At 34.2% G+C, this 23,987-nt stretch overlaps 1 protein-coding gene across 2 annotated transcripts in view; it reads right to left on the bottom strand.

Annotated features, from left to right (window-relative positions):
• Window positions 1–1,121: 1,121 nt before the first annotated feature.
• The window catches only part of LOC6643554 (toll-like receptor Tollo), a 42,708-nt gene continuing 19,842 nt past the window's right edge, over window positions 1,122–23,987 (bottom strand). The window contains exons 2-14 of one of the 2 annotated variants that reach the window (XM_047011013.1): window positions 11,308–11,440; window positions 8,996–9,196; window positions 7,241–7,368; window positions 6,322–6,465; window positions 6,109–6,213; window positions 5,842–5,968; window positions 5,517–5,713; window positions 4,744–4,899; window positions 4,120–4,266; window positions 3,571–3,733; window positions 3,363–3,494; window positions 2,020–2,244; window positions 1,122–1,959 (exon numbers count right to left, since the gene is read on the bottom strand). In XM_047011013.1, coding sequence (XP_046866969.1) covers window positions 1,574–1,959; window positions 2,020–2,244; window positions 3,363–3,494; window positions 3,571–3,733; window positions 4,120–4,266; window positions 4,744–4,899; window positions 5,517–5,713; window positions 5,842–5,968; window positions 6,109–6,213; window positions 6,322–6,465; window positions 7,241–7,368; window positions 8,996–9,196; window positions 11,308–11,440 — 2,244 coding nt within the window. In that variant the 3' untranslated portion in view covers window positions 1,122–1,573. Of the gene's footprint in view, window positions 2,245–3,362; window positions 3,495–3,570; window positions 3,734–4,119; window positions 4,267–4,743; window positions 4,900–5,516; window positions 5,714–5,841; window positions 5,969–6,108; window positions 6,214–6,321; window positions 6,466–7,240; window positions 7,369–8,995; window positions 9,197–11,307; window positions 11,441–23,987 lie in introns of both variants that reach the window. The other variant, XM_002066257.4, reaches the window with a different exon arrangement.

Genomic DNA, 23,987 nt, shown 5'->3' on the forward strand with positions numbered 1-23,987 from the left:
GGTTGTTGAATAAATAAATAATATATAAAAGTAAAAAGTTGTAATTAAAGGGGTGTAAAATGAATTTGTATAACTGATTAGTTCTGGGCTGGTTCTTTTTGACGAATTTTCTTTTATTTTTCTTTTGCATTTTTGATCGTTTTTAAAGTTCAAATTATCCTCTTGATTCGTTTGTCTCTAATCAGAGATATCTGATAAGCTTCGACATCATCCTTCGAGACCTCAGTTCAATTTCGGTAAAGGAAAACTCTAAACTTTATCCATTTAACTCATGTTTAGCTACACTTAATTTATTTTAAATCTGTGAGTTTGTAATATAGGAAATATGTAATCAAAATTATAATTGTTAACTTTTCTTAATCAGTTCAAAACCCTCTTGGTATAAGCAGTCGAAACCACTAACAGATGCAGTCAATATCTTCTGGTTGACCTCAAATTGCATTACTTACCAACCACACCTCGTATACAAGCTTTTAAATAATTGAGCTCTCCAAATTGTTGCAATTTGCTTTTAACAGTCACACTTTATTATGGTTTATTTGAGCTTATACTTGTATTGTAGTGTTGTATATATGTATGTGTATATACTATTCTGTTAAATTAAAAAATAAAAATCGTTTGGGCTGCTAAGTTGGGTGTATTTTGGTTTTTGAATTGATTGTTTGAATTTGAAACTTAAATTTGTTTTGTAATTAATTTTTATTTTTGTAATATTATCTTATTATATATGTATTTTGCATATAAGTTTCACTTAATTCCTAGATTTTATGTGTGTCCGTTTATGATAATCTAAGCCTCTAACTAAGTGCTAAGAGCGGCTGCTCAATTTTGAATCGCATTGGCCAAAAATATACAAAGATTCCTTATGTTTTGTTTGTTTTGTCATTTTCCTTTTTTAGATTGTTTATTTTTTTATATTATTTACATACATTTGATGAAGTTTTGTTCTCTTTGTTTATCACATTTTAAATGTGTATTTTTCTTAAAATTAAATTAATTTTTTTTTTTGAACATCTTTAGTTGGTAATAATTTTTTTTGTTCTTTTTTTTTGAATGTGTGTCTTATTTGTTTTTTAATTTATATACAAAAAAAAAATTATGTAAAAATGAATAAAATTGCTTTGTAAAAAATGGCAGTTTAAGTTGGATGACCAAAATTGTTTGATAGTTGAAAGGAAATGTTACTAAAATTCTAAAGGAAATTATTAATAGTTTCCCTTAGGTAGTTTAACTAACGAAATTCTCGATTCATTTTCGTGATTAATGAACTTAATTACATACAAACTCAAGTCCTAATTACTGCACTTCAATTTGAACCCAGAAAACTAGGCTACCGCATTGTGATTAATTACACCTGCCCCAGCTCCAACCAATTCAGAATCCAGTCTCCAGTCTGTCCGGGACTCAACAGCTGCAACTCTCCTGCGGCTTATGTCGGTGTCGTACTTACTGTTTGCTTGGCAAACTTACCCACCGAAGCAGCTGATGTTGCTGATGCAGCTACTGCGGTCACTGAGGCCGAAACTGAGGCTGCTGAGCCCGCTCCTGCTGCTGTTCCCGTTAAGCCCTTGGGTCAGTTAACGCTGACCAATGGCTCCAGAGTGCTACTCAGATGCACTAGCTGCTGTTGCACCTCGCGCAAACTGGCCAGACTGCCATCCATCTGATGGGTGGACAGAGACGACGATGCTCCCGGTGGTGGCGGCGGTGGTGGCAATACCACAACCACAGCCTCAGCCGGTGATGGTGCTCCGGGTGGTATGACAGTTGCTGCTGCAGCCGCAGCAGCCAAAGTTGTTGCTGTTCCAGTTAGACCATTGCTAGGAGAAACGCTATACATAAGACTTCCCATGCTGGGGTGCAGTAACTGTTGCTGGTGTTGAAGATGATGATGAACGCCAGCCGGAGGCGGTGGAGCTGGCGGCAAGACCAATTCGTCAATGGTGCAAACACGATCATCTATGGGAAATGTAAAGTTGATTTCCTTGCCGGCATCTTCACTATTGGCTATCTGGCTACCTGGCTGAGTACCTGCATTAGATGGACTGAGACTCAAGCTGTGGCCATTTGATGTGCCATTTGTTGCCTCAGTTCCACTAGAAAGTACTGCTCCAGTTGCAGTTCCACTTCCATTTGTGGGCGTTGTGGCCAATGTCAGTGTGGTTGTAGTTGTTTGTGAGTTGCCATTCCCCAGAGTTGTAATTGTGGCTGCCTCTAAGTTCTTTTCCAAACATTTGCTATCGCCTGGGTAATGGGTATAAAGACAGAAAAATATATATGTACTTAGAGATGAGCTATTTCCAAGCTACATATATTAAATGTAGACTAGTTTAATAAAAATTCAGTGATTTTAGCTTAATTTTCAGTAATAAAATAGTTTATCACTTTAACAGATTTTTTTCCTGCTGCAGTCAGTTTCACATCTCTTTAAAATAGGTTTCGATTTTTCAAGTAAACTGTTGCTCCAATATTTTTGTTTTTTCACTGCAAATCGATGCAGTTTTTTTTTTGCTCGCTCACATTGTCCTTCGGTGAGAAGTATTTTTCACTTTCATTTTGCGGCAGCAGGAATTGAAATTTCTAGGAGACAAAAAACTTTTGTCCCCCTGACTAACCCTATACCAGCATTTTGTTCAGACTTTATGCTTACAAAAAAAAAAGACAGAGAGAGAGCTGGGTAGAATGACATTGAAAGGGTATTTGTTCTTTCGTACATGTTGCCGAGAGAGACATCCGCTAGATTGTTTTAGCCTGCCAAGGACATTTTTGTTTTTATTGTTTTGCGAAACAGACAAAAAAGAAGAGAACAAATTTAGGCACAATTGCGCAAATTCAGAAGTTTGCGTTTTGTTTTGTTAGCTGCTGGTTTCCCTTGAGTGCTTTCTGTTGAATGACATGGCTCAGTGTAGGGCCGCAGGGCCAATTGTGTGAAGTAACCAAGTTAGTCTGACAGGTGTACCCCCCAAGCAGTATGTACCATAGATACCTATGCCATTTCTCATGTGGGCACATCAAGTTTGGTTTGGTCAGTGTGAACTTTTATTTTTTCCACCATTAAGTTTGAGGGAGCATAATGAAGCACGTACTTGTAATTAATTAAGTGTGCCAGAGTACATTTCTTTTTAATTTCTGTAGAAAACTGAAAGAAAATGTCTTTAGGGGGAGAATAGTCAGTTTTTCATTTCAGCGCCTTCAAAGTTGGAAAAATGCCAAATAAAAAGAACGAAATTACTACAAGTAAAGACGAAGGATTAGGCTAGCTATATTTCTTTCTTCAGACGTTTACCTTTTTCGTCTTGGTTTCATGGCTCGTTTGTTTTTTTTTTGCTGGCTGGGAAATTGAATAAATGGAATTTACTTACTGCCACTTAAATGATCTTCTCTGGTATAATAACGAGCACGATTTTTTGAGAAGCAAGCCACCAGCGACAGAATAATGACGGCAATTAGTACAAAGATGATGCCACCCAAAATGGCCAGAGTATTAAGACCACCTACGAGCAATAAAAGAGAGCCAGACGGGCGTATGAAAACGAAATTTCTTCACAATTTTGCCCAAGGAATTCTTACCATGTTCAAGAAAGTTATACGAAGTGCTGGCAGCATTCTGTTCCTCATCAGTGATATAATCCAGACACGAGTGTAGGCCGCCAATATCCAAATTATTTATTTCAGCACCTCTTAAACTATTGGGTAGAAAGCAAATTGGATATGTATCCCATTTCCATTGCAGCTGCAGCCATCAAGCCAAAGTGAGAGAGAATGGAAAGAAAAATAACAATTGGAAATGGTAAAAAATATATTTCATTTTCGTTTTCTTTTTTTTTATTTCATTTCAGTTGGAATCATCAATCAGAGCAAGGTTCGAGCAAAAAACAAACTAATTGAATTTTTCTTGGGTTTCCATTTTATAGCCCTATAGTGAAGGGGTACATTCACTTAGAAATGAAGCAAGTGTCAAGTAAAGGTGGATGTCAAATTGAAGTTTTCATACTCTTCTGTTTTTGTGTGCTCAACTTATTTAAATTTGCAAGACTTTTTTCTGCTGTGTATTTTTAAGGGTATAGGAACTTCGTCGTGACTATTTCAGCCCATGTAACTCTTTGGTTTTTAACTTACTTGTCGCACAACGTTTATTAATTTCCCCATGTGACATTCATCGCATATTAAAGGATTGTTATCGAGTCGCACATTTCGAATGCCTTGGATACGCATTGCTGTATCCTCATTGATGCCATGTAATTGATTTCGTGATAGATCCAAAAACTGTAAGTAGAACACAAAATATATGTATATGTTTGTATGTACTATGTATGTATATTCAATTTTAATTTGTATTCCTTCCCATCAAAAGGCAATTAGTTGCCCAAGACAAACAGCAATTTTGTGGTAAACACCAAAATACAATGGCCCAAAAAGCTGCCTTTGGACCAAAAGGGCTCGGATTGAAGTGTATTTACACAATTAAATTCAATTAAAATGAAAGGCTTAATGGCTATAAAATGATAAATTGTTGCTTCTTGTGCAAAACAAAGGGATATTTTCTGTCTTTAACTGTATGTGAGACACGTACACACAGAATGTAGGACAAAAACATGATTTGCCACCCACCCTGTCAGTCATCAAAAAGTTCTTTTTCATTATTTCTGTTGCACATTTTCATCCTGGATAGATATCCTTGTCTTTCTCTTGGTTTTGCTTTGTTTTGTGAGTATGGTATTTTTGGTGTGTTTCAAAACTTACCTCTAGCTCACGACACGGATCGATAACTTGCAATGCCATATTGTCCAATGAGTTGCCCGAGATATTCAAATATCGTAATTGTTTGAAAGGAGTTAGCAGGCCAATTGGCAATTTTCCCATATCCGCAATGGCCAAATGTGTGAGTTGTGGTATAACCTGTGAGACAATAAAGAAAAACAAACCAAATAGTTGTTTAAAACTTGACTTTTTTTTTAGTATTTTGTCCACTTTTCTTTTACATGTTTATACCTTAACGAATTTTCTAAAAAATAGATTATATCTAAAGAAAGTCTAATATAATATTGAATTTAACGTATATGAAAATAAAGATTCTTAGAAATGATTAAACTTACTTTGACTTTAAAAAAAGGTTGAAAAGAGTTCTTAAGAAAAATTTCTGGCACTTTAAATTCTAAGTAAATAGGGTTTTATTATCATAGAACTTAAAGAAAATTTGCATAAAGAAATCTTTTTTGATCTGTAGGTATATTGTAGTATAACTGAATTTGCTTTTAACATAGATTTTCAATTAAATAACATAATTTTAATAAATTAATTCGGACTTGGTCCTTACATATCTTAAAAAAATAAATTTAATTTAATTTTTAGGCTGCCGATTAATATTTTGCCGTGGTGCTTTTTAATTTTTAAACCGTTTTGGCCTAAAATAACTAAAGGACTTACCTCTTTTTTTTATTTTATTTTATTAATTCTTTTAATATTTTAATTTGAAACCACAATTCAATAACTTTCAGTTTTTGATTCAAGCTTACCTCAAAAGTTTCACGCATCTCCAGTAGATCCATCAGTACATTGCCACTTATGTTTAATGTTAGTAAATTGCTTAAACTACGCACAGATTGCGGCTCCAGACGGACTAATTTGTTATAGGATAAGTCCAAAAATGTTAAATTGGTCAATTGTAAAAACGAATCATTGGGCACTTTGGCCAAACGATTGTACGATAAATCTAAAGGAAAGAAAAGTAGAAAAAGTAAAAAAAGTTTAAGAGTTCTTCATAGTATCTGTGTGTATACAAATAATTATTTATTTTTTTTTATGGTAAAAACACAAATAAGCTAAATGAGTATAATTTACCCAAGTGATTAAGACTTTTCTGCATGCGAAAGAGTTGGTCGACGACCACAGACAATTGATTGCCATCGAGTAAAACTTTTGTAAGACGCTTCACATCCCGAAATTCATCCTTGTCAAGGAATTTGAACTGCAACAAAGAGTATCGAAGAGAAAGAGAGACAAGAACAAAAAAAAAAAGAGTGGAGAGACAGAGAAAGTATATAATTGAAAAAGGTGTGCATGGAGGGGAGTGGCGGATAAAGAGAAAAAGAAAAGCAGAAGTCGAACCTCATTGCGTCCCAAATCCAATTCGCTTAAAAGCGGCAATAAATTGTACAATTGCGGATTGATTTTTTTCAACTGGCAATTGCGACATTTGAGTACTTTCAGTTCCTGTAAACGAATCGAAACGATTTCGAAAATGAAACAACAAAATAAAGGAATACGAAAATCATTTAATGATAAGCAAAAGAAGGTTTTTGTTTTGAGGTACACACTTACCGTAACATCGCGAAATACATCCGGCTGTAAATCCTGCAAAGGATTTCCGCTTAAATCTAGATACTTGAGTTTGCTCAGCATGAATAAATTCCTTTGGACCAGCTCCACAATTGAATTATCGGCCAAATTAAGACGACGCAGATCCTACAGGATGCACAATATACATATAATTTGGGTGTCCGCTTTTTCTTTCTTTTTTTTCTTGTTGTGTTAGAAAGTTTATGAACATAAAATTGGCAAAACAAAATTCAAGTCCGAATACAACGTAGCCAACGAATCCATGGCAATCTGGCTAATAATTCATAAATCAGGCAAAACTGCTCGAGACCGGAAACTGGCCAAAAAAGGCAAAGGGGAAATAACTAGGCAAAAGCAAAATCGAAAGCAAATTGAAGACAACGAAAGCAACTAACTTTCTGTATTCTCGACGTTCTTGCTTTCTCCCTATGCTCAGGAACTTCCTGGCCCCGAGAAAAAACCCCCAAAAATGAAAAGGATAACTTAAATTCAAGCACGTAGAACTTTCAGTTTCTTTTTTTTCTCACTACTCGTTCTTGGTTCTTTTAGCTGCAGTCTAAGGACATGGCTATTAAAAATTCCTCAAAATTTATTACAAAACTGCATAGAAACATAAAAGATAGAATACTGAAGATAGTTAGAGAAAGAGAGAGAGAGAGAGAGAGAGAGAGAGAGAGAGAGAGGGAGAGGGCAAAAAAAGCAGTAAAGGCATAGAAGGAAAATATCTTCTTTTGGTTTACAAAAATTGCATCTAAAAATTTGATTTGCCTTTTTTTCCCCATAGTGACCTCTTGTCAAAGGTAGCCCATTTCGAGAACTTGGATTTGGATTTAATTAGACATGATAAAATTTCTAGCTAATTACAAAACTGCTTAGCATAATTAAATTGCATTATACTCACCGTCAAATGACGAAATGTTGAGCTGGCCATGCGTAAAATTTTATTTTTTGACAAATCCAATTCATGTAGATTATCCTGGCCGCGAAAATTATTCTCCGTAATGTTTGTTATATTATTCTTCGACAGGTCTGCCAGTGACAGTGACAAAACAACAAAATCATCAGAATGATGATGATGATGGTGGTCGAAATGGTTGTTGTTGTTTGTTTGTTTGTTATTTATTTGTTGTTGATGGCATTTCATCATAAAAAGAGAAAAGAAAAAAGTATAAAAATACCACACAGAGATGGAAAAATGGAAATAAGTCATCATTGGTTTCATCCATATGCTGGTTATATAAATATTCGGTTTCCATTTATTCTTTTCTTGCTCTTTTTTTCTCGAACAGAATGGTTAACAGATTTTTGGATTAAAAAGTTGCAAAAATACATTACGCATTCGAAATGTTTTTATTTTTGTGTTTTTACTTTACGCAATATTTTCCGTTGAGAGGAGTATTTCATGACTGATTATTTATCGTGAAGCATTAATTTTTATTAAAATATATTACGCTAATTATATAATACCTTTGGACTCCAAAAGAAAATTTGTTCATGGACGGTTAGAAAATTAAGAAAACTTGTTAATTAAAGGAAAATTAGATAACCTATGGGACATTGAAGATTTCATTGTCATGTAGATTGAGGGATGATAGTACCCTAGTACCCTTTGCAATGTCGGATCTAGGACTATGAAATAGGGAAAGTTTGCCACTTAAAGTATGCAATAAGCTGGAACAGTATTGATTGCTATCATCATTCCATAATTTTTCAAGATGTTACAAATAGCGATTTGTAAAATCTATATTGCGTATTTTAAGGGGCAGCCGCTGCTATCAAGTCCTTCGAGAACACTATAGAAATGAAGCGCAGATCCTGAATTGATGATTTTCTCAATTACCTCCTGTTGGGCTTAGATTTTTATTATCCTTTAAGCTTCTGTCAGATTTCTGCTAGTTTACTCCAAGCAGTTGATGTTCAATTTAAGGCTGGAAGGCTTTAACAGAAACTAACACTCCCATTCCCTTCTCTGCCAGGATATATGTACATACGTACATGTTTGAAAATGCATCAAAATCAAATTTAAATAGAACAACAATGAAGGAAGAAAAAAATATTCAACTGCAATACAACTTTTCTGACTTTTGGTAGAAGCAAATAAATTTGCCTTTTTTTGGTTGGTGGTTGGAGGCATGCAGAGTTGGTTTGGTGGATGATTTTTGGCCCAGGACTGTAAACAGGCAGCAGGGCATACAAATAAACAAGTTTAAAGGCCTCCTACCACAAAGTTCGCCCCAGCAAGCAATTCCAATTCAATGCTCCACCCAGCAGCATTGCCTTTGTACCATTTCGGCAATCTTATTTTATTTTTGGTTTGACGCATCAATTTCAATTTTATTGACAAGACCAATTCAGAAAACAAACACGCATACACACAAACAGAAACTGATGGCAAGTAGACAACCGGAATGCCCTTTCACGAAATGCGTATTAACAAAAGATATAAAGAGTAAAACAGAATATTGGGTAATTAAACTGAACTCCTTGTCTGCTATCAAGGGTTAAGTTCGTACGAATTCTTTTTATAACTCTTTGGTTCTTTTTTTATAGCAAGCAACCGCATTTTTATTGACAATCATTCGCAATTGATTTGCATATCAGTCAGGATGGTCCAACGTACTTTTCTTGAAGTAGGCGTCACAAGTCATAAACTCACCTAATATGCGTAGATATTTTAAACCCCAAAACGATTCAGAGCCAATTGCTGGCAGATTGGAATCGGTTATGCGTAGAACCTTTAATTTCATAAACTGTCGCATTGCCGGTCCGATGGTAATTGAATTCCTTGGTCCACGTATTATGATAACCTCCACGTCGATATCCAGGTCATTGCGTGAGGGTAAAGAGTTTAGGCCGCCTGCAAAATTAAATGAAAATTTTTTAGCAAATCTTATCAAGTAGTTAGGTAGGTACTTGAACTAATTTAATTGTACAGAAATTCACGTAGCCTGGCCTGATCATTAATTGCAGACAAAAACTTGTGGCCTCAATTCATGTACTTCCATTCATTCTATCTATTCTATCCTTTTTTGTATGCAAACAATGTCGAGCATAGTCACACGGTGCCAGATAGAGTGGTCTAACGGGGTGCAGAATAAAGAGAAGATGTGTAAACAAAAAAAAAAAAAAAGAAGAAGAAGAATAGTATAAAATAAATGCAATGAGTTTTCCCAGTTCTTCCAGTTACCGTTAACGACTCGCTCTTCACGCTTCACGCTGGCCCCCATTTGTATGCTATAGAATTTTTAGCACTCGTTGTAGTCCAACGACTTTTCTATTGTGTTTTTCGTATACTCGCTTGGCCCTGCACACACACAGACACACACAAACACACAAACCAGTACCGCTTATATATACATAAATGAATGTTCAGGGTCGTGTTCCTATGACTCTCTGTGTGGGTGTTAGTATAAGTTTGTGTGTGTGTATGTGAGTTGGTGTGTAGTTGCATTATAATGCTTTGCATTATTATACAATTCCGTTGTTTGGCGCTGTTTTATGTTGACTGAACACGCTGCGGGAATTTTATTCATAAAAAATGCAAAACATTAACACTGATTGCAATAGATTTTTCTTTTTTTTTTTTTTATGCCACGATTATCCTTATGGGGTTATTCACGAAAAACGTTAAAGGTTTGCTCATTAGTTGCCTTATTACAAGTCGCAGAGGGAAGATTTCTATTCTATGGTTAATTCTCAAGCAATAATTTGATTCAGAAGTCAATTAAAATGGAGTTTGAGAAACTACTAAGGTAGATCAGGGTCTTATTGTTGAGGAAAATAACAAGAAATGTAAAAAAGCATAACAATTAGAAACTCTATTAAATTTTACATCTGGATGGGCATTCGTATGAGACTAGAACTCTCCGAAAACTCGCTCTTTCTTAAAAGATATAAAATAGGTCAATACTGGTAGCCTAAGTCAAAAAAACCTCTTGCTTAGAGCTAATTTGGAAAACATCAGAAAAAAAAACAAAGATTTTCATGTGTGAAATGAAGTTGGAGCAATCTAAAATAAATATCCAAATATATACTTTTGCGAGAAAAGTAAAACAAACTTTTCTAAAACATAAAAATAATACTACACATTTGCTTTTCATTGAGTTAAAATGAAGTTGTGAAATGCATTTGGTTTTATTTTATTGCCAGTTCAAACATTTACTCTTTCAATATATAAACATTACGTTCTTCATGAATTTTAATAGTTTTCTCTATGCTATTTGTATTTATATATGTATGAAAATACATTTCATTCTAATTAAATTTCTTAAATCTTATTGCCATTGACAGTTCTTTCTCTTCAGGCCCGAAATTAAAACGACAAAAACCAAACACATTCAAAGTCATTGGGGGTATTACTGAACATGTGAGTGTGTGAGTGTAAGTGTGTGTATGTTTCTGTGCTAACCAAACAAGCGTTAAATTGAAATTATAGATTTTTTTGCTAAAAGCAAGCACAGAAAAAAGATAATACTTACATATAAAGAAATAGAGAGGAGCAACCGAAGATGAGCTGAACAAATACGAATTTTTTGGGTTTTTTTTCGTTTTGTTCGTTTTTGGATTGCAAAACTCGTTTTATAGATACTTCTGCCACAGAGACCTTCGGCAGTCTCACAACGGCAAATGACAGTTGTACAAATTGAAATTGTCAGACATTTAAGCGAAATGAATGGGGGGAGATCTAAACAGAAGCAAAAGCATTGCGTGTGTGCTGAGCATTTACAAATCGAACTATTACAACTTGAATAAAACGCTTTGAATGATGCTATCATTATGATACGCGCACTACTATTACAACTACTACCACTCGACTGCTTTCGACTTTAGAGACTAGCGCTCTCTATGGCGCTTTTCACGTTTTTCTGCATAATTTGCCGCAAATTTTCCCGCGCTTATACATTTGCATTGATAATGGGCGGATGGGCGTATGCGCGGTTTGCCTTTTGCATTTATTATGCCACTTACCTTTGGTGCAAATGGCCTGATAACGATCCAAATCATCCATGCCACACTGGCATTCCATGGGGCATTTCCTTCTTGTATTGCTGAACATTGCCGGCATTATGCACAGGCTGAACAGCAGCCACTTGAGAAGCATCTGCAAGAGACAGAAGGAAATTGAACAAGGTGAGAAAAGTGGGTAAGAGCAGACGTCGACGACTCAAGGACAAGTTGCAATTAGTTTTCTCGTTTTAGATTCTATTTGTGCGTAATCTTGAAATTGGCAATAATAAAAATTAGTAAGATTTCGTAACGAAAAACACAAAAATAGCTAATATAATTTTTGTTAATGTTTAATCAGAATTTGGCAAAACAAAATTTAATTGTTTGTGCTTTAAAAATTCTTGGGAATATTTATTACCATTAGCAAATCATTAATTAATATTTTTGTTTTCTAAGCTTGGTTTCTTTATTTTAGTAAATTATTCAATAAGATGATGATCTTTTATTCTATGTGTCCTTTGCCTTAAATACAAATTACTAATTGCCCACTTAATCTATTTTTAGCCACTTTTTAGCCACATTTAGCCACTGATCGATTTTTCGAATAGTATGTTATTAAAAATTCTGATTAAATTTAATTATATTTAAATTAAAAGAAAGAACACACAAATTCTGATTTGTCGACTTTTAAGATAAAATACTATTTCTTCCTAACTTTAACTTTTTGGGGTCTTCTTCTTTGGGAGTTTCATTAGAAGTATCTTAGTTTGACAATATCAGCATAGGTTTAATTTAAAAAATAGTGTTATTTATAGCAAATAGTGCAAAAATTTCGATATAATTTAAAATCATAAAAAATAAATAAATTACACCGCTTACAAAATAAAAATTATATCAAGTTAACTTCAAAGTCGACTTTTGCCAGAACTAAAAAAGGGATAATTTTTTGATCACAGATTTGGATTCTTCGTATACTAAGTATCATAAAAAAGCCATCTTACAATCAAAAGTTTTTCGCGAAATTGTTAATCTAGTTAATCTATGTACAATCTATTTTGCCTAATTGAACTACCTTTAAGTATTGCATCAGCTCGGAAGAAACGCCACCCACGTGAAGGCTAGAATTTGAGAACAGCCGTTTTATATTGTGTATAGGTATAAGTTACGATTCAAAATACACTTATAGGATATAATCGTAGCGGAACCAAAAGACAAGTTGCAATGCAAAATGACTAGTGAGATTGACGTGGTTGTAATTAGTAGCCCTTTTAATAATTCAGTGTGCCCCAAATCAGAGTGAGAACAGTTTTCTAGGCCGTCTTACACATATTCAAATAGAAGAACATTTTGTTAATACCCTTTTTACAAAATGTTTTATCATATAAATCGATTAAAATAAAAACGTTAGCCAAGAGCATACTATTTGGTATTAGACTTGAGCTTACGTCAGTCTCATGAGCTAATCTATTTAGCAAGCCACCCTAACACATATGTATGCATATACACACACACACACACACACACACACACACACACACACACACACAAAAACACAGTGGCACAGTTTAGTAAGTGAACAGCCATTCAAATTGAAATCAACGTGGTGTCACATGCTGACATTGTTTCACTTGTTACTTTTGGTTGTTGCTCTTTTGGTCATTTTGTTTTGAGTTTAGTTTTCACAGTAAAGTTCAGTGGTTTTTCCGACATAGTTTAGTTGAGTTTTCCACTATTTTGTTTATGTGTGCTGTGTATTGTTGTGTGTGTGTTTGAGTGTATTGTTTGTTGCGTATGTTGCGCCATGTTGACCCTGGGTGATTTGTGGTCGCCATTTGCCACTGGCCACTAGCGCCGCGATAAGCTGTGGCCGCTCTTTTAGTGTGTGTGTCCATGTACACACACACACATACATACATGCATAGGTCTCTTGTGGTCTTCGTCTGCATAAATTAGCCGCAGCACTATGTGGTTGAATAACAAACCAAAGAGCAAAAAAAAAACAGAAGAAGAGAAAAAGAGGTTACAGGAGCAAGAATTAAAAATCAACTAACCGAAACTTACTTTAATGTAAGAGGGATTATATCAAGGATTCAATTTGCTTGAAAGCAAAATACAAAAATTTCTTTGGTTCTCAGGAAAAACATGGGAAAGCCGCAAGGATTTATGTGCAGCATTTCTTCATATATATATTTTTTGGCAAAGTGCATAAAAAAGGGACAGACAGACATATACAAAAAAGAGCGAAGCGGATAAAGAAATAAAGGAAGGACGAGGAAGAGAAAGAGAGAGCGTCATAAAGCCTGTCACCTTATGCATTGTGTCCTTGCCGGATTTGTTGTCAGGATATTGCCTTTGGGCGCACCAGTTGAGTAATATTTCTGCAAAGTTGTTGCGGTAAAAGTGAAAAATTACTTCTGCCACCCAAAAAAAAAATATATACAAGAACTATATTCATAGTATGCTCGTGCTCATATTCATGCAATATTGCCATATTCTTAACTCTCACACACGATTTAACTTGGCTACATTATTCACTATAAAAATCTCATCGCTGAGGGAGCAAAAAATACTCCAAAGAAAACCACCATGAAAAGAATGCATCTGGAAACGGAAACAGGGTGACCCCATATAAAGCGGTTCCAAGTGCCATATCTAAGGACGGATCAAACATTGTTTCGTAGACTTCTTTTATGCCTAATTCACTAGACATATGTTCAAGATGCATATAAAAACAGTTCTGAATAATCCTAAAGAAATATCATAAGATGTGGAGTAAAAATCACCCTGTGGCAAATCACAAGAATTAAATGCAAGTGAGTTATAAAAAATACAAGTTTAACGACTGTAATTAAAATTTGTATTAAGATTAAACAATAAATTTGTCCACTATTTTGTGAAAAATTTAAATCTGAAATTAAATACACACAAAAACGGAAACTTTTCCACACCAAGTTAAGTAAATTTGCGGATGGATGATAACCTAAAAATCAGCATCTGTCAAAGCCAAGACAAAGATTGTGGCAGATTTCGGTATGGGGCAAGCAGCTAGCGAAACGTGGAATCCACTCACCGCAACGGCAAAAAGGAAAATCTTCTTCCCAACTATACTAGACCAGACCAGACCAGCTGACGGTTCCTTGCCATTTTCTGAATTTGTTGGTAATAGGAAAAACTTTGTTTGCCTCCTCGATTCGGGCATGCATATGGCGCACGCGAAAATGGGCAAAAGTTGTGGGTGTGTATATACAAAGTCTATGTGTGAGTGTGTGTGAGTGTGAGTGTGGGCAAAGACAGGAGAAATGCTACAAAAAGGAAACAACAAAAACCCAAAAAACCACTTGGACTAAAAGTAGTTGTTGATATCAGCTTTCAACATATACATTCTTCTACTTCTTTGACTTCCTTCTTTTTGCCTATTTAAACACACAAACACAAAAGACACAAGAACACAGGGGGAGAGGAGGAGAAAAAACGAACTGAGAGTGGGTTAAATCATCTACCCAGAACTAAATTACTCATACGCCACTTGGGACAAAAAGTCAAAGCAAACGCACAAGCCATCGGATGTGGCATTTAATACGTTCGCTACTTTTGTAATTGAATATGATAAATCAAACGAAGAGTTCATGGGGTAAAGCTCATATCAGGCATGAATGAAACTCGGCAAACGGAAGTGGTTCAATTCGCTTCAACTAGGCCACTGAAGGTGGTCTCTTCATTTAGAGATGGCATCGTGAAGTCACAAGGAGAAGGAGTAATAAATACAAAAAACAAGTAATAAATACAAAAAAATTAAATTAAGAATGGGATTAAATCGCAAAGTCGAATAGCTCAATGGTCATTATTATCTATTGTGGCACTTAAAAAAGTAAAAAAAAACTAAAGAAAATTAAAAGAATTTGAATTTTTTTTTTTTAAAAAACTAAAGAAAATTAAAAGAATTTGAATTTTTTTTTTTAATTATTTTACTTTTTGGCCTTTTGCACTTAAACGAAACTATGGAAATATTTCCCTCTAATACAATTTATGGCAACTTTAAGTGATAAACTTAACAACTTTTTATGTGGTCTTAGAGCCAATACCAGTTTATGTCCTTAAATTTATTCACCAATTTAAAAATAAATTCAGTTTTTAGTTATATTTGTTGGATTATTAAATGTAATGTTTAAAAAAGAAATTTTAGTTTCAAAATAAAAGTTTAAATAATTTCCAAAGACACCTTTCGCTTATAGCTATCACATTTCCATTCATCGCTTCAATTTCTCCTTTGGCAGTGCTTCTTATTCATCTCTAGTTCCTGTTTCTCATTTTTCTTCCTTTCTCTTTGGTTTTTGCTGTTGGTTCTGCTGCATCTCAAATTACAACTTACAGCAAATGTGTTGTTCCTAATTTTGCTGGTCATTTGAGTAACTCAAATTGTATTAAATTTAATGCTTCAACTAAAACAAAACAAAACAAAACGAAAACGAAGAAGAAAATAACGAAAAACAATGAACAATTCAAAATCAAATAAATCTTAATATTTGCCAACGGAGCTAAATCAAATTACGTAAATCAGAAAGCGAAAAGAAAAAGGCAAAGGCTAAGCCTGAACTGGAAACATCTGCGAGAATAATATTATGAGTTATGCCTCAAGGGGGCTTCTAAGTGCGTTCTGTAGGAGAGTCTGTAGGAGATGTAGGGGAGTGGCTGCTGCCACTGCTGACCGACATTAAAATTCATGAACACATTTATTGCCAATTACTGGAAAGGCTCCGAAAAACGGGGCACGTTTTATATAGAGCAAAAGTGAGGAGAAAGTAAGTCAGCGCGGGAGTGAAGGGAGCCTCAGGTCACACATACGCAACGCACACCCACACAAAATGCGGCCAATGCTTTTCTGATTTTCGTATATATGTATATATATATATCTTTTTTTTTTGTTTTGATTTGATTTGGCAGTTTTTGTTTTTCGGTTTTTTTTTTCATTTTGTTGTTCACCCACAAATTGATAAATTAGATTTACGCTTGAGAAATTATATTACAATAGATTTGTATTTTTATTATTTTACCGCAGAATTTTAAAAAAATTCTAAAATTTGTGATGTTGCTCAGCCACGTTATACACTTTTTGGTACCCAATCATATTTTTATTTTAAATATTTTGAAGAATCTCAATCGGCGAGAATTGTTAAAAGTTTTAACTTTAATAAAAACGCTTTAGAATAGACATTGAGAATGAAACATATTATTTTTTTATGTACATAAGAAGGGAATTTCTGATATATATTTAAAAAATTTAAAAAAGAATAATTATTCTTATATTATTTAAAACAATCACGCTTCGTACCCATTGATAATTTCTTCTTTACTTTTATTAAAAAAAACATTTTGAGTAAAATAATAAAACGATCAAAATTCGTCACATTATATGGATGTTTCTTTAATACTCTGTGAATTCTTAGTAAAGTAAATCTAGGGTTTATACCTGAGTCAATTTTTTCTAAAAGTACCCCAAAAATACTTACTACCTCTTTTAATTCTTCACTAGAATCAAATTTCTCATTCTAATCCAAAATTTGACATAGTTTTTACAAAATTTCTTTGAGCTCAAGAATATTTTTTTTTCTGAGAATAATATAGAATCACAGAATATAGAATCATTCCTACAGCTAAAGAGACTTGTCTACTCTCTAGTTGAAAGTTGCCTGTAATTTATTGCTATTGCACGTGTTTTCAGGCAGTGAAAAAGTGTTAAATTATTCTCGTTTATTTGGAATTTTTTCTTTTGCTGATTTTGCAGATTCTCTGATTTTCAATGTGAAAAATTATATACCTACAGTTCAGACAATTTGCTTGTGATTAATAGGAATTTGATTTTTAATACATTTGCATTAGTTGTTGGCTTGGTATGGATGAGTTAAAGGTTTTTCCGCTTCCACTTTAAGGCTTGGATTTCTTTTTCGTGGTGGTTAAGTGAAAACAAGCTGGCGTGAAGCGTTAAAAATGCAATCAAAAGCCAACACAAGAGTTAAAAACCTGAAGAGACAAAAGCAAATTGTGACCGTGACCAGACGCGGACAGGTGAGGTTAGTTAAGGTTACCTTACCTTACCTTACCTTATACTAAGGTAATGCAAGGGGACAGCTTGATACTTAAACGGGTTGACAGGCGACAAATAAAACCGCATCCTCTCTTGGTCGTTTTGGCCAATGACGTTATTTTCTTTTCATTTTCGTTTTCTGCTGCTTTTTGTTACTTTTTGACGGCCGGTCAGTTGAAAGTTAATATCTTTGAAATATGAAACATTTAAGTGGAAGTGAAGGGATTTCTGTAAAACTACATTTGATTCTTGGTATATTTTTGGTTGTATTTTTTTTCTTCTGTCATCTTTAAGAGGTACATTCAAGAGCATTTTTTGGTTCAGGTTGTAGGTGTAAGCCTGTTGCCTGTTTTAGGCATCAATGCCTCAAAAGATTGCTGCTCATTTGCCGTACTTAATTGGCCCATGTCGGCTTAATGTTTCATCGCAGCTCCACCTCTCTCCCTTCCCTCTGCTACTCCACTGGTCATCTGCTTCTTCTGGCTCGTTTCACTTCCGTACAGAATCGTGTGTGTATGTATGTGTGTGGGCTTTTGTGGAGGGTGTGGTCCAAGAGCTAATCGTATTTGACCAAATGACCCAAAATAAAAAAAGCAAGCGACAAAATCTGCAGCTGATTGCACACACACACACGCACAAATATAATAGGGTGGGGTAAGAGAAATGAGCGGAGAAGTTTATCCTGGTAATTTCTATAAAATGTTCGTCCCCTTACATTTACTGAGTGTGGAAATAAATCAAATAAAATACTACAAGTGCACAAAAAGCCTGTGTTAACAACATGTTTTTAACCAATTACACAAAATTATTACACTGAAAAATAATTTGAAGTAGAAATATATTTGATACATAATATAGCAATTGGCTTAATAAGACCCTTTAGTGGGAGTCATAGGATCCTTGTAAAGCTTTTAATATTGGGTTAGCATTGGGTAAAATATGTTCACAAAGATTTCAGTGTATCTTTCAATTTTGATCAAAAAATGTTGCTTAATGATTTCAATCATAATTGGTTAATGTAGTGAGTTCAAATTAACTACTTCAGAGGCAATAGATTAAACAGTTTTTACTTGGATTTTCCTTGGATTGTATTTGAAAATAGTCGAAACTCTTACGGATTTGTACAATTTTTTATAAAAATAAAACTTGAATATTACATCATAAAAATAATTAAATATTTCATTTTATACACGTCCAATGTATTACCAATTGGCCATTAAATCGTCAAGGATCTGAAACTATCAAACGATTTGAATAAATCAGCTGATGGTTTTCGAGAGTTCGTTTTTGTAATGTTTAATGTTGCCTTATTGAATATGCATAGTTTATAGAGTTCTCTTAACTACATATTAATTAATAATTAAAATTTCTTCACTCCATCACTTAATAGATGTTTGTGTCAATCATATTCACACAACTTTCAATTGCCCTTAAAGCATTGCTTCTTCATCCATCTCTACAACAATTGACATCAATTAAATTTTGGCATTGAATTAAGAGTCGTTTCTGTCTATTTCTCTTACTGTCCGTTTCTATCTCTGTCTCTTTGATTTCAATTGTCTGCCAAATAAGTAGAAATCAACTTAAAGTGTGTGATTTAATGTCTGACTGAGTGTCAGAGGAAAATAAGTTGAATTAAATGAATCTAATGAAGAGACTGAGAGTGTGTGATGCGAAAGATGAATGTATGTATGTATGTAAGTGTATATGTGGACGTGTGCTTGAGTGAAGTATCCATGTCAGAATGGCATGTTGAGAAAAAAAATATATATAGAAGACTTTGTCTTTATCCAGGACAACCACATAGAGACAGACCGAGAAAGGGAAATACAAGACAATGATGTAATTTCTGGTCTACCTTTTTTTCAAAATGATATAGAAAGAGAGAGAGAGAGAGAGAGGTAGAGGGAGAGAGAGAGAAAGAGAGAGGGAAAGAGACTGCCTCCTTTTTAGGTACAAAACAACATTAACGGCCATTTCGGTCTAACTTTGAGTCGTCGTTGTCGACGTCTTTGGCCAAAATGAACAAGCGGAAACAATTAGCGTTGTGTTGTGTAATGTTTGCCCTGGCTCATTCTGTAATTAAGAGACTCATTAAAAAATGATAAATTTAAATGGAAAAACATCTTTTGGCCATAGAATGAATGATTTTACCTTTACCTTTGCCCAGACAGTCTCAAGTGGTTTTGAGAGAAATATTTCAACCAAATAACTCCATAGAAATTAAGTAAATGTAATATATAAAATTTTTATGTTAACACTTTAAAACTAAAATAAAAATTAAGTTGCGACAACTCAAAAAAACAAATAATTTAATAAATCAAACCTTATATTTGAAACCCATTCGTATCTATAAGTTAAATAGCCTCGATTATTATTCGATCCTAATTAGATCCAGCCAAGTACATAAGTATATTATATTAAATATACTTATATTAAACAGTTATGGTGTGCAAAATTTTAAAATAAATGTCGAAATGTTCAAGATACATATTGTTGATATCTTGGTTACTTTTTTAAATTTTATTGCATGTTTAAACCACATCTTCAGGCTTTGTTGTGTTACTGCTCAAACTAGATTGAATCTTTCCTTGTCCTCTAATATTTTGTGAATTGTTAATGCAAAACCTTTATATGGTTATGTATATGTCGAATACTGCTTGCTGGGTTGTCCTCGCTGCACTTTCAATTAATTGGTAAAATTAATGTTAAATTTTTGTTCGTTTTTTCGCATTGGAATAAAAATTCACAGTAATGTGCTTCCCACCTGTCAGCTGAAGTGCCATTTAAAACCATTTAAATAAATATTTTAATACTTTTTCACATATAAAGTGCATTAAAATAAATCAGTGGAAATAGTTTGTTTTTTTTTATTTTTACACCATTCTTGATGTTCTCATTGAAAAGGTAATTGAATGAGTCGTTTTTCAATGCCAATTAAATTGTTTAAATAAGCTAAAGTTAAATATTTAAGCCATTCGCACAAATATTTACGAACTTTTTGCCACACTTGGCATTTTTTTCCTCCCCACAATTTTGCCATTTAGAAGCCATTCACATGTTCCAGGCATGGCCAGACACGACCAACAGGACCAACATTTTTATCAATTTGCTAGCTGTGTGAGAGAGCGGTAGGCAATCTTTCAGTAAGCTGTCCGGATTGAGCAAAGTGCCAAGCGACGCGTGATTATGCCCCGGCCATAACGAGGGACTGTAACAAAGGGGTAAAGGTTGGCGGATGAATTTGAGTTGAGGATGATAGACATGGTCACGGAAATGCTCCATAGCCTGGCCATAAAAGACTTGAGCGATTAGTTACAGAACGTGCAATGCATGAGATTTTTGAGCGAAGCCGCAACTAGCCACGTGTGGGCTGGCAGCCCACCTAAAAACCACAACCAAGTTGAAGATCCTGGGAGGCTGCTAAAAATGAAAACTGAAAAATTGAATAGGAGGGGCTTAAAGCCCATGATGCTAAGTTGTTAGGCGAAACTCCCAATTGTAAAAGAATTCAAAAGTTTAAAACCGCTTTAACTTAAAATTTAAATTCTTCAAATATTTAAGTAGAAGTAACTTTGTCTTGGAGACTTTAAATCCTGGAACTTCAAATGATTCGAATATTCATTTATAATGAACTTCCTAAGGGAACGAATAGTAAGCTCAAAGCCATGTTTACCGTTCAATCATAGATTAAATTTCTTTTCTTAATATTTAGCTAACAGTTACTTATTTTTTGCATACATTACTTTATCTTCCAACTTTCTGCAAAAACAAACCATAACTAGATATTTTATTTACTATTGGTTAGCTTTTGAAGTTAAGCAAATTTATAAATTAAAATTGATTACTTTTGCGAATTGTTTTTAGGATCAAATCCAAACAATTAAATGTTTTAATACCATTTGGAAATCAATCATAAATGATTGCCCACAAAATGACGCCCATAATTAATCATATTTTTTTCTGAATGGAAACTTCAATCCCATTCCATTGCATTCTCCCCTTTTCTGCCTATCTCACGATGTCATTTTCAAAATGAAGATTTTTCAATTGAAATGTCAAAACCGTGAAATTTTCTCCCTTTCGTAACGAAATCGAAAAAAAGGAAATCCGACAAACAAATATTTGCTCATTAATTTATCAATTTAACTGTCATTGATGACCCTTCAGATGGGATGACACAAAATAAAAGAACTACTATATGACATACTTTTAAGTTGGGTAAATCGAATGGTAAAAAAAAAAAAAATGAAACCAACAAACAGTTTTATTTAAATTTCCATTTATCAATTTGCTACCCGAATGACTGGCGGTCTGTTCGTTTCATTGCTTATTATTTCAATCAATTGAATTGAAGCAAGGAAATGGCAAAAATCAGTGAACCGTTTTGCATTGGACTCTGTGTCCTGACCCTCATCGTGTGGTTGGGTCCTGGGGACAAGTTTGTGTGAAAAGAAAATACTTTTCTTCTCGCTGCCCGGCAGCTAATTTATCAATGGCCGCCATTTGCTTTTTGCAAATATTTTTTTGTAATGGAAAGTAATTTTTCCATTTCGTCCTCCGCGTTGCGCTTTTGCCATTTGGTAGAAAGAGTTGAAAGCTTGCCAAGGACTCGTTACTGCGACTTTTTGTTGATTGAAAGCTTATTGTGTCCGCGCTTTAATATTTATGGCATTGTAAATTTTCAGTTGCGTTTCCAACGATTTGAAGGTCATTTGCCTATAATTAAACTTTGCCCTCTCTTCCAATTGTCTTAGAATTTTAATTACATTTTTTTTTAAGGTACTCGAACCACGAAGTTTTCTTTTAGCACACTTCCTGCTTGCTGTGTGTATTTGTAGGCATTTTGCAAATGTATCTGTTTGTGTGTGTGTCTGTATTGACTTTTAAATACATCAACCGCAAATACCGCAACTCAATCAAACTGTTAATCGACTTGTCCCCATACTACCTCTAGGTCAATTCGTGCGTGCCTCTGGGTTGAATCCCTTTTCTGATTGTTTTCTTTTTTTTCCCCCTATATACTCTAAGAAGTGTGTAAAGTCAACCGATTCCGGCAAGAAGTTGGTTACCAACGTTAATAACATTTCATCAGGCAAGCAAAAATCATTTAATACTGTAATCGGTTTATATTAATAATAAATTTTCGATACCCTTATTCCAAAAATTTGTCATTAAATATTTAACTTTTAAAAAAATGTTTAGACTACAAAATTTTAAAAAGATCAAAAAAAAGGATGAAAGCCTTGATCTTCTTGTTCTTTAACCACTTCAATTTTTTATATAGCAGTAGTCGTATCTAAATTTTTGGATGGTTTATTTGATTTTCAAGTTTTTTAATAATGGTTGATCAGATAAAAAATGTAGAAAAAATTGGTTAAGGAATTATTAGAAGACTTTTAAACAAATTTTATGAAAATTTAAATACGACTTAAAAGAAATTGCCGGAAAATCGGTTGGTTTATAAAATTAACAACTTAGTGTAGGAAAATTTCTATAATGTATCGAAATTTCGTTGTAAGCAATCGTTAATTCTGTTGGTTATTTTTTTGATTTTCTTTTGCTGTCGTTGTTTTCATGAATTTTCAACCATAAAATGTCAATAATATGTTTGCTATTTGCGTCAGTATTTGCACTGCATTCGTTGGCCAGATGAAAAAGCCTGACAAAAAGGAAGATGGTGAAAGTATATAGGACCCCTCAGCTGCTCCTTCAACCTGTGCCAAAGTCAATAGGCAATAATAAATATTGGAAAAGTGAGTGTGTATTGAATGGATATATGTGTGGCGATGGGTGTGTGTGTGGGTGTCGGGGTGTGTGTGTGCGTGTGAGTGTGTGCAGTGATGAAATTGAAGCAGCCGTAAAAATGGTTTGAGGGCCAAAGTAACGGCCATTGATTCGATGAAGTCTGCAGTAATAAAATGTATTGGCTGTGAAAATGTGATGAATAACTTGTATTAAGTGTTTGTAGGCCATTCGATAAGGCAAAAATTTATGAATTTTTCAAAAATTCATGGTAAAAATTATATACAAATTTTCTGTTCAATTTCATTTTCATTTTCTCATATTTACCTTGGCAAGTATGTCAACTATTTGGAACTAATCATACGCTTGGGCAAAAACCGCATTGCAGCTAAAATTAATCAAGAGTAAGCCCTTCAGCTTTAATGTGGCTTCCAGACCAAGTTGAAAGCAAAACCTAAATCCAACACACACGCACACAGAAAGCACATATATAGCAAATCCCACATATTAATTAAGATGAGTTTATGATTAAGCGTAGCTGTGTGGCTATCTCACTTCGACTCATTCTGTGTTCAAGTTGACTATCTCATAGACTTTGATAACTAATTTACACACATTTATTACTCGCATTGTGCAGATGGACAGATAAGCAACACATATACATACGTACATACTTACTTATATATGTTGTCTTCCTTTGGAAATCATAACAGCTTGAAATGTTGCGCATACGACATGTGTGCGCCTCTTCCTACTCCAATAATCCATTCTGTGGTATGGATGGTGAGTTCTGTGTCAAAGCGCGAAGCTTAGATACAAAATCCCCTTTTTGCAGAGAATATCATTGCTCATATTGCTTATACCCTCCCCTCCC

This window comes from Drosophila willistoni, assembly GCF_018902025.1.
Source record: "Drosophila willistoni isolate 14030-0811.24 chromosome 2R unlocalized genomic scaffold, UCI_dwil_1.1 Seg200, whole genome shotgun sequence".
Lineage (NCBI taxonomy): Eukaryota > Metazoa > Arthropoda > Insecta > Diptera > Drosophilidae > Drosophila > Drosophila willistoni.